This window comes from Taurulus bubalis (assembly GCF_910589615.1).
Source record: "Taurulus bubalis genome assembly, chromosome: 11".
Classification (NCBI taxonomy): domain Eukaryota; kingdom Metazoa; phylum Chordata; class Actinopteri; order Perciformes; family Cottidae; genus Taurulus; species Taurulus bubalis.
Window position 1 is genome coordinate 11050495 of NC_136599.1, and position 13807 is coordinate 11064301.

A 13807-nucleotide genomic window follows, 5' to 3' on the forward strand; every position below is an offset into this window, starting at 1 on the left:
TTAGGCCTCAGAGGCAGCCTGTGGTTTGAGTTGAGCTTTCTCCATGGCGGTACCGTAAGGTAGAGATCTCTTGAAGAAGCCGAACTACAAGAAACATTTTTTTTTAGAAAAGACAAAATTAGAAATGAGCAAATACCTAAACAGTTTACAAAATGTTTTTTTGTTTGACGTTTACAGCAGCACTGACCTTGTATAGCACGTAGATGAGTAGCGCCAGAAGCAGTAAACCAGCCAGAATGGCCAGGATGATTATCCACAAAGGAACAGAGTTCTCTATATCTGGCTTATTCCACACCACTGGGGTCACCACCTGAAGACAACAACACACTTTGTCAGTTTCTTTCAACAAAGACAATTAAGACAATACAACTGTTAGAAGTAGACCCTGTAGAAAGAATAAAAAAAAAAAAATCTAAAATACCTTTTTGTGTCCACTGGGAGTATATCTGGGTAAAATGGCATACGGCATCTTCTCCACGCTGTATCTGGCAAGGCACTCCAGCACATATTGCTTGTAAGCTCTCTGAAAGAAGTTCAGAAAATTTGATTCAAAATTAACGCAATCCACAATTTATACACTAGGTGGCGACAGAGACCATAGGCTTTTTCCAAAGAAAATCCATTCAGCATTTCTAACCCTAGAAGCAGCTGTGGTACTAGATAATTAATGTTCAATACATTCATGCATACGTCTAGTTTTAAAGCATGCAGAGGGTGGGTAATGATCTGTGCGTAGCTCCAATATGGCATGCAGACAGCAAAAAAATGTAAATTTGTGGAAACTGTAATCTTCATTGCGTTAGAAACTGTTGTCCCATTTGTTGAGGCAAATATGTGGGACTGTGCATACGGCAGCCTTCAAATTGTATCCAGAATCAATACAAACATATGTGTGAGACTACTCAAGCTTTACCAGCTTCAAATTTGAGATTTGAACTTTGAGAAAAAAATGGCTTCTAACTTCCTGCCAAAGCCTGACATGAGAAAATACACAGGCACCGGTGGGAAAAAACTAATCTTTAGTGCACAGCCACTTCCTTTTCTAAGCCTCCTGTCATCTGGTAGGAGTATGTGTTAGTGTACAGTAAATGTGAGTTTTTCCAGGCAAGGGTCATCTCTGACAAACCTCAGTGAAGGTCTCGGCCCAGATGCGGGAGCGCACTTTGAGGATCGCAGTAGTCCCCTTCTCCAGCAAACCCACGGTGCACTGGAGAGCCCAGCACTCCGTATTAGAGCAGGACTACGGAAACAGACACAAAGGAGTTACGATAATGTTAATTGAATGCCACATTAGTTTTTTTTAAGTCATTCTTGTGCATAAGTGGAATCTAAATAAAGATATTCCCACAAAACGTCCCCAATCGGAACTAAATACAGATGAAAGCCATACAGGCAAAAGTGAAAACTGATAGAACTAATTTAGGAAGGACAAATAACAGCCATGTTCATGCTGCAGGTCAAATAAATATAATAAAGAGCCCAATGTTATGATCACTATTCCACGCCTGCTTCAAATTAGATTGAAGGAATGTCATGAGACTGTAAAAATGCAACACGCACCACTCTCTCCACATTATTGCCCAAACGCTAAAACCGGCAAATTTTTCTCAAGACTGTAGAATATACAATCTTAATTAGATCCCCATAACTCAACTTGGCACATTTAACATTTCAGTGTGTTTTAGGGGTCCTGCTGCAGCTAGACCACCCCCAGATAGAGAGCTTTCAGCGGGTTTCCAGCGGGAGCACATTAGTTTACTTATTACATCAAGTAGGGCAAATTCAGGAGGAGAAAAGAGTGCTGCTTCCTTTAGGCTCAGTCTTAGAACGACTTAATGAGGGTATTCAGAAAGACAGGGAGCCTATCAGTCCGCTTCCTCCTGGTAGACCGCCTTACAGCTCCGGGGCACCGGGGCCACAAAGGGCTGTGGAAATGACCTGAGCATGGACCAGTGCCAAAGATGCCTCAGACTCAAGACCCACACATCCTCCCTGGTGGGATTATGTGGTGAAGATCTGGAGTTTGGGGGCCTGGAGGCTGTTCCCACAGCTTCGTAAAATAACTACACAGCTGCTGTACACTGTTGCTACTGTATTTTGTAATAGCACAGTAAAGAATGTTAATAATAATGAATAATACAAAAAACAGTTGGTACTGCATTTGGTAATACAGTTATAATTGTTAGTAAACATTATTGACTAAAATGTAGGTTGCACACTTTCTAATAAACCAAGAAGTTTACAGTTCCAAATGTTTTTAAGTTAATAAATACATTTTGGTCTCGATCCTCTGCAGGTTTTTCAAAAAGCAGCTTATTAGAGGACCTTCATTACAATTTATTTACCATCAATAAAGACATTAGTTACCACACAAAACCGTTGGCACTGTTAGCGTATTAGAAAGTGGTGCCAGACATACTCTAATAGTTATGTTATGAGAGTACTACAACGTAATCCAAAAAATAAATCCAAGTAATCATGAAATGCCTTTCAATTATTAGTGCATGTAAAGACAATAATTTGTTCTTTATGCATAGCTCAGCTCTTCAAAGACCAAGCAGGTCATTGTAAATGATCACACTATGACCTGGGTGAAAGCGTCATCCAAGCATGGCTAAACACTAACACACTTTGATTAAGAGACACTTTGAACAGAGATGTCTCTGGAGGAAAAGTGCAGACATACGGGGAACAGGAGAATGGGGTCCTTCATACTGAGGTGTCATTGGACAAGCTTGATAAACGAGCATATTTAGAAGCGATCGGCCGCAGACAAAGACCTCTTTGGTGGAAGCAGGTATCGACAGACCGAGGCAGAGAGAAAAGCTACCTGCAGCTGGTTGGATCAATAGGGCCAGTGTGTGGGGGCTCGGGGTCTCAAAACACACAGAGCCCAAAATTAGAGAGCAGTCTGTGTAGTAACCAGTGCATCACTGAGCAAAAAGCCTCCCACGTCCCATCAGCCTCTCCGCCCCTCCACCACTACTAAAGACTCTTTAATGTTAATCACCACAACGGGACAAGCCTGTGGCCTCTGACCCCTCCCTTTTAACGACATCATAACCTAATTACCCAATCCCAGGAGCCTCATGCAAGACCAAGGCCAGTGTCACCAAACTAGATCCAGACCTGCACGCTTAACTTAAAGCTAGGGTTGGTGATCTTAAAAACCAGCAAGAGTAAGCTAGATTTTAGCCCTGTGTTGCCAACTCCAATGAAAGTAGCTCGCAGCACGAGCTCTAAGAAACGCTAAATCTAGCGAGAAAGTCCCCAAATCTGCAACACTGACCACCCGGAACAGTGTCAGGCCTACTTCCAAAGGCATTCCCAAAATTGTCGTCAAGAATGTAAACAAAAAACATGGCTGTTGTTAGTGCTCACAGCTGTCAAGCTAGCAGCTTGTGGAGGACTCCTGTGACGCGCAGTGAGTAACTGGACAAAGTGCACACACTAAAGCAAACTGAACTTCTCTTCTTTATTTTTTACAGAGAATTTAATTTATTGATTGCTGTCGGAATGTAAAGAGAATTTCTACAAATATAAAAAGATTAACAGCCATGTTTTAGGGCAACTATATAGTTTGAACCTTTTTTTATCCAATGAGGACACGTCCTGCTCTGCAAGTGACACAAAAATAATGTTCACCACATAACCACATTAAACCCTTAACTGTAAACTCAAGCTCCTCATTTCCTCACTTTAAAGTCACCTATTACATTAGACTAAACCTTTTGGCCTGACGATGTTCATCCGTGCATATAACCCCTTATATTTATAGAACGTACCAATTCACACTTTATGCATCTTACCAGATTAGTCAAATGAGCGAGCTGATTTCTGTGCACGTCCCTCCTCTCGACGCGGTGCTCCTGTGCCTTTAGTGCAAGGATAGGTGGTTCTGTGGACGCGTGCTGGAGCTAAAAGAGTAGAGAGAACAAACACACCACCGATTAGGACAACACAGACACTGACCTCACTATAGGCAGAAGAGCACACTACCCTTTCTGTCAATATAAGACCTAATGTCAGCATGACCCTGAGGTTTTTTGTCATTAATCAAAAGCATGTGAGCTCTACTCCACATGGATTCCCAGGGAAATACTTAGCAATTCACCATGGGAGGGGGGCATTAGATCACACAGCTATGACAGATGACCACTCACAACCCTGCTCAACATGTGTCAAGCTTTGAATGTAAATACAAACAACAGTGCTGCAATGCTTTGCCCACTAAATCCCAAAGCTACAACTTGGTATCAGGGGCGCGGTGCTGGATGTGAGTTGCTGGGTAAGGTGGTTCATCAAGCTGCTCTGAGCACAGGGAAGAGCTGGGACTTCAAAGTGGTGGTGGGGTTAGTGTCCTGGGTGGGGCTAGAAAGCTGGGAGGAGGAAGTGGGTGTGGGCCAACTAGCGGGACGGCACAACTGTTAATCATACAACCAGTGAGAGATGTTCACCTTCTGATTTTGGCCTTATTTGACTTTGAGATACTTACTTTGAGGCGTAAGTGGTTCATGTTTCTGTCAGCGGTGCAGTTGATGGGGCCTTCAATGGAGAAGTCAAGAGGGTAAAGGAGAGTTTGACCCTGGACACTGAGGGGACAGCGCAGCTCAAGTAGGGTGTGGCTGATCCGGCTGGGCCCGTTGTTCACCAGCTGGAAAAAGGAAATGAAAAAGGAAACTTTAGTATGCGGCATATTAGGGAACTTCAAAAGCAGCTTGATCGTTTCATATTTTAGTAATAACTGGGAGGTTGCAACAGATTTTTCTTTCATATTTGACATATTTTTCTAATCTACAAATAGGTCACCTAAAGTGGAGCACTGTTACATCTCATGAAGGTGGATTAGCACAACCTGAGAATAAATCACAGTGCGTAATCGGAGTATGTTTTCTTTTGCTTTCCTTCATTGCTGCCCTGGGAAGTCGACTTGCTTTGTGAACAGTAGTATCTGCTTTCGGACCCAATCTGCTCAGCCCCGATGAGTCTGCACAGCTAACAACAACATGAGCTGATTACCTCATAGATGTGTTCCACTGTAGGCCCAACGTCCTGCTCCACCTCGTAGTTTTTGGTCACCTTCCAGTTGGCCGGTGGGAAGAAGACCTTATCTGGCCGAGACACACTTAAAAAGAGAAGTAGGGATGTGAGAGAATGCATAGGAAGGCCCCAGAGACTTAATGAAATTCAAAAAGTTCAAATGAGGGAATCCTGACACTGAACTCACCCCTGTAGAATGACTTCAGCCTGAACAACCACCTCCAGCATGTGAGGCACAACCTCACTGTGGGAATTATTCTCATTCTTACTGTGGAAACAGAGAGAGGAAAATATTCTGATTAGCTGATGTAATTGGAGAGCTGTGGAGATCAGCACTGCTGAACCGCATGTTAGTGTCTCTGATGTATGTTGACAGCAAGTTGTACCTGCGGATCTGCAGCTCAAACTGAACAGTTTTGTGTGTGTCCTTCAGCCGTGGCACTGTGAAGCGCAGACCTGCCCACAGCTGCAAAGAGGAAGATCCAACAACATTATTTGAAAAAAAAAAAAAAGTAAATCCCAAAACGTTATATTTTCCATTACTACCTCAAAAGTAACAGATAGAAGATGTGGGTCTGTGTGAAGTTTCTACAGTCTATTGTTTTTGTGTGAGTAATCGGGACAACTTTTTTTTGGAAACTGACAACACGAGAATGCTGAAGCCACTTCATGTGCTAAACAGATCGAATCAAGTGAAAGGTACAGAAAAACGTTGTATTCCTCAATAGGTCCTTTCCATAATTATGTCAAACATGATGATGTATGATAATAATAACAATCTGAGCCTGTCAGTGGCAAAAAAAGCACTTTAGTGGACATACATTAACGTTGTCCAACTCCAACACAGACTGGCCAATCATAGCGTAGCATTGGCGTTCAATAAACAAACAGCCCGTTGCGAGGCTGCCGTCTGCGGCTTTGTTTAATACTGGACTAATTTTAAAAAGTGTTGTCCTTATTAGTCACTTAGACAGAAAAATCTGGGAAAATAGGGTCCAGGTTAAATAATATTGATGTTAGACTCTCTTGCAGCCATTCCTTCCCTCTCTAATGTACTCATCTCATCCATTAGATAGATTTTGTAATTTTCAGTCTGGGAACTGCTCATCTATTCAGCACACAGACGCATTACACGTGGGCAGTTTCAAAATGTGCCCTTTCTTTATCAATAACTTCAGATCCATTTGTTTTCCACACACACTGGTACATTTGTCTCTCTGCATCTAGCAAACAGATCAATAACACTACAACCGGAGACCTTTACCATAAGAACAAGCAAACATATTTCAGGACAGTAAATTGTTTTTAAAATGGAGAGTCTGCATCCTCTTCCAGTCAACATTGTGTTGACAGTCTTCCTCTACAGACCTATTAAAAGCATGCCAGCATGTGACTCTTTCATTAAAAAGGGAGCTTTACCCAGCGGGGAGCTGAGGGCACAGATGGGAGTCTGTTCTTCCTGTCACAACATTTCCGAACACATTCTGACTTTTCCTGTGCTGTTCACACCCAACATGGGGATAGCTTACAACGTTTTCCTAACAAGAGCAGGAAATCATGATGTTTTGTCAACTAGGGCTGTCACAATATCAGATATGCACTACATGATTATTCTGGCAAAAATAACTCACGATAACAATATTATTGCAAAATCAAAGTGTAGGGATTTCAGAGCTGCTGGATCATTCACACAATTACATCATCTGTGCATGATGTCAATGTTGGATTTTTGTTATCGTCAATACCAGTATATCGGGACACCCCCAGTGTCAACTGTTTACCATAATCCTTCAACGCTGAGACTTATCAGTCATGGAGCAAACAAGGGGGAAAATACAGTCAGAAGACAGTGATGTACATACACTGGTACCAGACTTCATCGGGTTGCCCAAATCACAGCTGAGGTATCGGGTTTGGTTCTCCGTCTCATAGCTACAGGTAAGCTGGGCCAGGCTCTGAGAAATAGAAGGACAGAGGATTGGTCAGACCACAGCAAAAGAATATCATCGAGTAAAAGACCCCCAAGTACCTCAATTGCTAGAAGTTGGGGGTTTTCTCTGTGCTTTGCATTCCTACTCACCTCATTGTTGCGGGCAATACCGCTGTAGTCAGCTTCAGGGGGCAGAACCACATAGAGCTCTGCCTCGTACGCCCCTCCCTCACCCTCATTCTTGGCGTTGAAAGTCAAGGTCAGCGAGTTGTCATCACCCAGGTAGACTTCCTTCCTGTTCCTGAGGACCCAGACAGAGAAAAAGTTCATTAATAGGGTCGATGTTTAGGGTTAAATAGTCAGGACTCCTTCGACAAATATATATGTAGGACTGGTAATTGTATCAATATTATATCGATATTGTGATATGGTTTTATGATATGGTTTTATGGGTTACATTACAATAAAGCTATGTCATTTTCTGACCTCACCAGCCTGTTCTAGCATTTGTATTATTTGCACTTTACCCACTTAGTAAACATATCCACATCACTGATCAAAAATCTCATTGTATTAACATTTTGTCAATGGTCAACCCGACAATATACCGCAATAATGATAATAAGTTATTTGGTGAGAAATATTGTGATATTTGATTTATTACACATCACCCAACCCTAGCTATATTTAGTAAGTTGTTTTATGCTGATGAGAATACAATGAGTCTTTGTTTGCGTTTGCTGGCAGTAGAGTGGCCAATAAACTGCAGCTGCGTTAATGAAACGAATACACACTCAGGCTTTGTGCTTGGCATATCTTTATTTTTATTTTTAAGAGCCAGGCTACAAAAAAAACATACAATCGATTCAACTCACAAAGCCCCACCATTAAACGAAAACTTTTCCGATGTGGTAATAAAGTCATACATGCCTAATAACACAGCGAAGGACTGTAAAACCACCTCCCCCTTCTTCCTTTCTCTCTTTCTCTCCACTTCGCTCCACAGCTAAGAACAATGAGAAATTCCATTTGGAGGGCCACACAGACGCTTTTAATTAAGCCGCGCTCCCATAAAGCAGAGCATAAGAGCCAGAGAGAGAAGATTTCTGGAACTGATTGTCTGCCAGTCTACAAGTCAACTTTAGTCTTACTCTGACTGGCATTGCGCTTTTTAAACCAAACAAAGGCTCAAAATTAGAAAACAGCACAAAACCTTAAAGCTTCCCTGAGAGGTTGAACATGCTATGTGCTTTGGCAGTGGAAAAGAAGAAACAACATTGCAGGAACGATGGATACTTTATCTGAAATTCCGCTAAATCACAGCCATTCCGTCAACCCCTTGTACTCCTATGAGGCGTTCTTAATTTATAACAGAGCAGACAAAAACATTGAGCTATTACTTTAAATCGCACCAATCACACTTTCTGCAGCTCAATTTCTGGAGTTGCACTTGGACTGAGCGCAGCACTCGCATGCACTCGCAGCAGGTTGCTCCACATGTGATGAATCAGCCATACATTGAAAGAAATGGAGGCAGATGGTAGATAAATATAGGAATGTAAAATCTAAATGACAGAGCAGAGAAGGGAGTATTGGGGAGGTTGTTATTTTTGAGTAAAATGCTAACAGATTCCTTGAATCTTAGTGTGGAAGGCAGCGTGCTCCTGACACAGCTTCCATACTTTCCCTTTCATCTCTTCTGTCTGATCGCCTTAACTGTCCACATAGCACCTGTAGAGCAGAGCTGCTTCCTGTTTTCAGAGCACTATTTACTCCGACTCTACTGCAACTGCGGGGCTATTAACAGTTCCTCTCTGGTATGCTAAACTAAACAAAGCAGCGGAACAACAAAAACAGCTGTATTTACACTTTAGCACTCAAATTCAAGCACCGTATGGAGGTGAAGAGTTCAGTAACTCCGTTCATAGTTTACCATGCATTATCCATCCCATTCTAATATGTTTCCTAAAATCCATACGCTATGGGATTGGTAGAAATATACTGTATGAGGAAATGAACAGGCTCACCCGTGAACTGCCAGCTTCAAGTCAGGAACACAGATGTTGTCCTCTCCACAGTCCAACAGAATCTGAGCCTATAAGATACACATTGTGGGGGTGATAAAGGGTTAATAGGGGCCGCAGACCATGATAATCATACAGTGGGTTATGACTAAAACACACTTTTACATGTGAAGAGAATTAGGCGCAGATGATAAATCAAATGGCTGTTCATGGGAGACAACAGGATGTGTGTAGCGAGATGCAACATGTGCTATGACTAATGCATTCCAGCGACCAGCCTCCAGACCACCTGCCAACACACACCTGCACTGCAGTCCCCCTTGTCAACATTACATCATCACTGCATCATCAGACAGTTAAAAGGAAGGACACTGTCTGACTCTGAAGTCATGACAGGCATAGACGCACTCCCCTGAACCAGCTGGCCCGGCACACACATGCTTTCTGTTTGCGGCGCGAGAGAAGGAAATGATGAGCAGAGGAAGAGTCCAGCCCTAAGAGGCCGTGCCAGAGGAGATAGTCTTGTGGAGCTTGAGCACAAAGCTGCCCGCCCCCACCAGAGTCCCACATCACAGCGCTATGTGGCAAACCGCGCTTTCACCACACGCTACGCCACCCAGCAAACCACAGCTCTATAGTATGATCATATGGAGAGGGAGGAGCCTTCATTCTAGAGAAACTTACTGAGACATTGGATATTTCTGTTGACCTGAAAAGCAGAAGTGGGGGTTCATAGATTACAGTGGAGGGAAACACAAGAAAGGAACAGAAACACTGCTGGATAAGTGGCTGACCGCTGAACGTGTGGCAGGCCAGCGGCAGGCAAAGCCCTGCGGATAACCAAATTGCATCCCGCTGCGCTTGTGACAGTGTGATGATGTTCATGACGATGAGGATAATAAATAGAAATAGAGGAGGAGATTAGAGAGAGCCAAACGCCCCCCTTGTCATTACACCGTCCAGGGGCTCTAATTATGGACACCATAGTATCCACCAAGCTAACTTGGCCACATGTGCACCCTGGGTCTGTATGTCAGTGTAAGGCAAGACAACGCCATTCGTAGGCCTATTGCTGGAGTTAAAGAACAACAACCCTGACCTCAGCATGCAACACAATAAGGCCAAGCATCACGCACTGAAATCAAAACACAAATTTAGCAAAATGAATGGAATCCAAATAGTCAAATTCCCACAAATTTCGTCAGATGAAACTATTTGAAGAACATTGAAACTCAAGCAAGAACATTTTCATATAAACCTAATTCTAAAAAATAAAAAAAATAAACTGCTTTTGCATTTCTGAGTGCTTCACGTTGTTCTGCCTTGAATACCTCAAGTTGAAAAAAATTAACTCAGAGCTGAAAAGCACTCAATGTCAGAAGCATTTTCCTCCCATTGTGTTGACTTTTACGGTATGCCCGGTGCTATATGGCTTTACCAACCGCAATTCCCATGACCTGAACAGAAAATAGCTTGAGGCAAATTAGATTTTTCATCAATCAAAACTACTATTAACTATTAGGTAGCTTACAGTTCATGGGCTGGTTAACGAGGCCATTGATGCACAATTTCAGCCCTTTCCAAGTTCTAAAAAGGGTTCTTTCTGGTTTTGCAGATGCCCGTTAACAAGATCTGAGAATGATCGCAATTAATAGATCCATCATCATGTCTTGAATCCTAATGGAAACATATGGAATATGTTAAGAGGACATAGATTGAGACTGTGCCAATACATTAACCATCTCTCATTCTCACTCCAGCTCAAAAGGGAGAAAGAACTTGGCAGTCATTGAAATGTTACATGGGCTTGCCACATATTCTCAAAGCATATGTGGGAATCAATAGGGCATCGTGTATCTGATCAAGGCCAAGGCTGCGGTATAAAAGTCACCCTTCACTGTTTTAATACAGTCTAAAGCAAGATTAATGAAATATGTTGGCAGTCTGAAGCTACTCCCCACACATAAACACAGATCAGCTTTTTCAGGTTTAAGGATGATTTTTAGCAGAGGCTTGTCTCAAGGTCTCAGTACAGCAATAGACCACATATGTTGCAGGCCCAAAAGCTTTGATATCTAGGAAGGGCATCAATGACAGGGTTCAGTCCGGATCTAAAAAGATAGAAACAAACCACGGCAGAGAGAGAAATGGAGAAAGAGGGGTTGATAAAAACTACTCTGATTGCCTTTTCCCAAATGCTCCAAACTGATGGCTGTTGCTGAACTCGCATATGGTGCATGCTGTGCCACAGCTGAACGGGTGCCTACGTGTTGTTCAGCCAACTCTACTCACTGCCAGAGGAAAACTGGCATAACGCCGACAGAATTCAACCAGATGGGCAAATAGCCTGGCTGTGGCCCTCCCTGAAATATCGACCAAGCTTCTGTGTCGAGTCACCTATGTACCGTTACGCAGCTGAAAGCAATTCCTGCTGGGAAAGGGAAACACTCGATTGTACAAATGCCTCACATTTTCATTTTGAAAACAGCTTTCTAGACACTCTGGACCTCTTCCCAGTAGAGTAGTTTTGAATGTACATTACAAATAGCAGGCTCTTTCACCTGGGTCAGGAGAGAGCCAGTGAGATTATTTTACGTGGGGGATATTCTTATCATCAGCTCAGTGTGAATCCAAGACCAACATGTACATTAATAGGGAACACTGCTCTACCATATATTAGTGCTAGAAGTCCCATAGATCTCTCCAGGGTTAGTTAACTGTGCTGGATAGAAGATTGAAGAAGTGTGGTGCGAGTTCAAATACCTTCTGCTCAATTACGTTGGTGGTCTGATAGTTAAGGATGGGCCGCAGTCCGTGGGAGTCAGCGGCAGCTTTTGGATCCAAGCTGAAGTTCAAGGCCACATAAATGGAGGAAAGTTTATCCCTGAAGTCTTTCTCATCCTACAATCACAGAAACATACCAGAGTTTTTGTCAGATGTAGTTTGCACAAAAATTGTTGTTGAGATACATCGATTCTGATACCTGAGCAGAGTACCGATCCAATACTGTGTGCATTATTTACATAATACATATACATACACATACACAATAATGATAGCAGTCATAGATGTTAGTAGTATACAGCCGTTCAAAATAAATAACAGCTGTACACTACTAACAATGTATATGACTGCCATCATTGTTGTCTGGTGAACATGATCAAATGTATACAAAGAGTGAGTGCCATAAAACTTTTTTTATTATCTAGTTTGACATTTTGCCAGTTCCGGCTAAAGTTACACTTTTCGCGAGCACTTGTGCAACTCTCAACAGCTGATTTTGGAAGGAGCTGACAAGAGAGATAACTCACTACTTTCTCTTTTCTGTTGAGAGTTGCACACGGGCAGTAGCGATCGGGCAGAACGTACGGATCGGGTAGTGAGTGACATGTGTTGTTGTTCCGGTGTTGTTGTTCCGGCGTAAATGAGCTGAAAAATGAGCTGGTAAATGATATGTTAACGTGGTATGGTAAATTATATGGTAACGTGATATCAGATCAGTGCAAAGACTTGCATACTCGCCGATACCCAATCCATCATTTAAGGCTGTAACGGAGGCGTTCTGATACTGGTATTGGAATCTGCTGGTCAAGAATATCCCAGGATTCAGGTTTGCATCATAATCGTAATAAATAATCACAGCTACTACTCAATGTTTTCGTTTTTTTAAACATGCTTAGACACAGGAGTCACGGGACAAATAATCACAGTTATAGATGTCTTTTATATGGTGTATATATATATATATATATATATATATATATATATATATATATATATGTGTGAAAAAGAGCATACCCTGAGGTAGATCTTGGTGTTGTGGCATACACGCTCGCCATGGCGCACGCTCACACTCGTCTGGAGCAAGGGCTGCTGGGAATCCAAGAACAGAGCCCTCCTTACTGCACCTTTCTGCTTGTGCTTATTACTATCCAGCTGCACCTCCACCTGGAAATCTGGAACACACACACAAATAAGCATTCATGGAATGACACATGTTCTTGAGACACATAGACAAGTTTTAAAAGAAAGAGCTCCATTAATACTCTGAAGGACATACAATGTCAACATAAATGCAACTTCCAATTAATGGCACAGACAACACTTGTATATAAAGGAAGGATCAATTGCATACTGCGCTTCATTTTTTGTCATTACAAAATCCACAAAAAGCCACATCTCCTGCCGAAACGCAAACCGTTATGGATTTAAAATATTACCACTGGTGGCCTTCCTTCTAATAAAGTGCAGATGTGCAAAATTGGCTCACCTAGGATGTCTGGTAGGTGCTTCCCATCAGCAGATATGCAGAAACTCAGGTTCACACTGTTTTTGACAAAGGGGACAAAAACATGATGAGGGATGCATATTCATTTATGGCAGAGATTCAGTATAAATGCACTGTACACACAAGACCCCTTGCTTGCCCTCACTTGTTCTCTCACTTTCTCGCATGGCCCACTTTTCATGTCAGCTCCTTACATGTTTCACATTACAAGGCACGAGACGTAACGGGAATACAATGCATAATATGAAAGCATGCCAAATGTTTGGAGACATACTGGCATCTGACCGCTTTCGCCAGCCAAGCTGATAGAATGGTTTGTTTCCGTTTCCACACACATACAACCACACACAAGGAATAGCAGAGTTAAGATGGGTGAAATTGGGCGACTCAGGTTTCAGTGCTGACCAGTCAATGGCAGTCTATATAAGCCTGTAGCTCTCTCCCATGACATCAGCCGCACAACACTCTGCTTCTGTCCAAAAGTCTGAAAACCCGAAACCCCCAATCCTTTAACTAGCAAACCCA

The 13807-nt window shown here is 42.5% G+C and overlaps 1 protein-coding gene across 1 annotated transcript in view; it reads right to left on the reverse strand.

Moving 5' to 3' along the window:
• itga5 (integrin, alpha 5 (fibronectin receptor, alpha polypeptide)) overlaps nt 1-13807 on the reverse strand; it is a gene marked incomplete at both ends in the record, with an annotated part of 32552 nt that continues 18745 nt past the window's right edge. Inside the window, 15 exons of the mRNA XM_079225622.1 lie at nt 1-84; nt 188-310; nt 422-523; nt 1127-1240; nt 3810-3917; nt 4496-4654; nt 5020-5125; nt 5228-5308; nt 5427-5506; nt 6903-6995; nt 7121-7271; nt 8998-9065; nt 11758-11895; nt 12793-12950; nt 13265-13320. Of these exons, the coding sequence (XP_079081748.1) occupies nt 1-84; nt 188-310; nt 422-523; nt 1127-1240; nt 3810-3917; nt 4496-4654; nt 5020-5125; nt 5228-5308; nt 5427-5506; nt 6903-6995; nt 7121-7271; nt 8998-9065; nt 11758-11895; nt 12793-12950; nt 13265-13320 (1621 nt within the window). The remainder of the gene's footprint in view (nt 85-187; nt 311-421; nt 524-1126; nt 1241-3809; nt 3918-4495; nt 4655-5019; nt 5126-5227; nt 5309-5426; nt 5507-6902; nt 6996-7120; nt 7272-8997; nt 9066-11757; nt 11896-12792; nt 12951-13264; nt 13321-13807) is intronic.